Here is a 2,146-nt window from a genome sequence, read left to right as displayed (position 1 = left end):
TAAACTTAATATCAAACAATTTTAAAAAGCTAATCATTAATTAGCTACTAATTATTCCTAATTAACCACTGCATAATTATACAAGCACTATATAAGTGCATCTTCCATTAGTTTCCCACCACAACTACAAAACCTTCCAATACACAACACACAAAGCACACAACTTAGTCTTTCTTAAACCCCACCAACTACAAGAGAAAATGACGAAAGATGCCACCACCATTGACGTCGGCGAGCCAAGCACCGTGACCAAAAGTTCAAGCCATGTCGTAGTTGACGCAAAGAAGAAGAAAGGCTTCGTGGCAGCCGCAGCAGGAGGTGGCGCCAAGAGAGGTTTGGCCATATTCGATTTCCTCCTCCGTTTGGGCGCCATAGCAGTCTCCATTGGGGCTGCCTCTGTCATGTACACCGCCGAGGAGACTCTTCCCTTCTTTACTCAGTTCCTCCAGTTCCAAGCCGGTTACGATGACCTTCCCGCATTTCAGTACGTCCATTCCTATCTTCTTACTATATAATTACTTATTTTACTTCATATTTACAAAACTAATTAATGCATACAGCATATCTTTAAACACGGTGAAACATATCTCTAGTTTGATATAGTGTACTTAAAAATTATATATTTAAATTCGAAGTCAAGTCAATGAGTCATGTACCGGTTATATATCATTGTGATTTGTGAGGCTAGTGACCTAATAAATTATATATTATCTGAAGGTACTTTGTGATAGCCGTAGCAATAGTGGCCAGCTATCTCGTCCTTTCACTTCCCTTCTCCATCATAGCTATTATCCGTCCACTCGCTGTTGCGCCCCGGCTGATCCTCCTCATCTTCGATACCGTAACATACCTTATAACTCTATTAATCATTTCTTTCTTAATTTCATATAACTCACTCTCTTTTATGTTATGGTGCATGTTATATATATAAAGTTGGTCGTGACGCTCAACACATCAGCAGCAGCAGCGGCAGCATCAATCGTCTACCTTGCACACAACGGCAACCAAAGCACCAACTGGCTCCCCATCTGTCAGCAGTTTGGAGATTTCTGCCAGAACGTTAGCACCGCTGTTGTAGCCGCTTCTATCGCGATTCTCTTCTTCATCGTTCTCATCATCATCTCCGCCGTCGCCCTCAAGAGGCATTGATATATTTCCCCTTTTTTACAAGTGTCAAGACCGTAATGTACGGAACTAGTGGTTCTTCTTGTATATGTGTTGTGGCTTTGTGCTTTGTGTAACATGAGAATTGGTATTATTGTGTGAAAATGTAATTGAAGAAGTTGTTTTTTATGTTTTTTTTAAAAAAATTGTCTCTTGGGTCAATTTATTAGAAGCTTCCGATTCATGTAGAGGTTCTCCGAAGACAAAACACAACAAGAGACACAAAGCCTAAAATCCCAAAAGATACAGTCAAAATGTCAAATACCGATTCTACCCTCATCTTCTTCTCCTTCATCTCTCTCTTCTTCTCCATAAACTCTTCGTGTCTCCTCTTCGATTCTACTTCTCTATGTCTTCCATTTACCCTTTTGCCCTCCATTACCCTCTTCAGAATTACCAAACTATCCCTACCGTTCAAATGCGTTCCCTCCATCTTCTCCGCCTTGAGACTCACCTCCCTCACGTGCAGCTCCTCCTCGCCGCACGTGACCACCGTGATCACACACTCTACCGTATCCACCACCGTCGCGAACTGCGCCTCCACTTCTCCGCTTATCCAGTTCCTCTGCACCGACACCGGCCGGTGACTCGACAAATTCGCCGCTCGTTTCCCGATTGGATCAATCACGATCCAGCTTAAAGTCAGATCCTTCTCCAGATCACGACACGTGTCTTCCGTCCTCGTCCTTCGTTTAATCGGCGTCGCAACCGTATCCTTCGCGTCCACCAGATCGATTCTCAGCGGCGAGCTCTGAAACCACGCCGTCGTGGTCTCCGTCTTCACGACTCTGCTGAGAATCAATTCCCCTCTGTAGCGAAGATCAACGGCGGAGATCAGTTCCGGAAACGGACGGTCGAGATCAGAGACTGAACCGGCGGCGGTGGTTGTTTCCATTTCCACCATAGAATACGCGTCGGAGAAAAAAGAACGAGAACCGCCGTCGGAGCAAGAAGGCCACGTGGATCGGCAGATTTTGGACCA

The 2,146-nt window shown here is 44.6% G+C and overlaps 2 protein-coding genes across 2 annotated transcripts in view; one reads left to right on the top strand and one right to left on the bottom strand.

The window, feature by feature from the left end:
- Nucleotides 127-1,291, top strand: LOC104792383 (casparian strip membrane protein 1-like). The gene is made up of 3 exons (XM_010518518.2): nt 127-484; nt 718-841; nt 934-1,291. The coding sequence occupies exons 1-3, from the start codon at nt 201-203 to the stop codon at nt 1,147-1,149; spliced, it is 624 nt and encodes a 207-aa protein (XP_010516820.1). The 5' UTR covers nt 127-200; the 3' UTR covers nt 1,150-1,291.
- Nucleotides 1,176-2,146, bottom strand: part of LOC104699261 (probable F-box protein At1g60180) — a 6,704-nt gene continuing 5,733 nt past the window's right edge. Inside the window, exon 2 of the mRNA XM_010414591.2 lies at nt 1,176-2,144. Coding sequence (XP_010412893.2) covers nt 1,346-2,144 — 799 coding nt within the window. The 3' untranslated portion in view covers nt 1,176-1,345. The remainder of the gene's footprint in view (nt 2,145-2,146) is intronic.

This window comes from Camelina sativa, chromosome 6 (assembly GCF_000633955.1).
Source record: "Camelina sativa cultivar DH55 chromosome 6, Cs, whole genome shotgun sequence".
Lineage (NCBI taxonomy): Eukaryota > Viridiplantae > Streptophyta > Magnoliopsida > Brassicales > Brassicaceae > Camelina > Camelina sativa.
Note: the sequence above shows the minus strand (reverse complement) of the source record. Positions and strands in the feature narration are given on the sequence as shown.

Coding starts and splice junctions, on each gene's coding strand:
- LOC104792383 (XM_010518518.2), top strand. CDS start 201: ATGACGAAAGATGCCACCACCATTGACGTCGGCGAGCCAAGCACCGTG. Junction 485..717: donor GATGACCTTCCCGCATTTCA/GTACGTCCATTC, acceptor TATTATCTGAAG/GTACTTTGTGATAGCCGTAG. Junction 842..933: donor TCCTCCTCATCTTCGATACC/GTAACATACCTT, acceptor ATATATATAAAG/TTGGTCGTGACGCTCAACAC.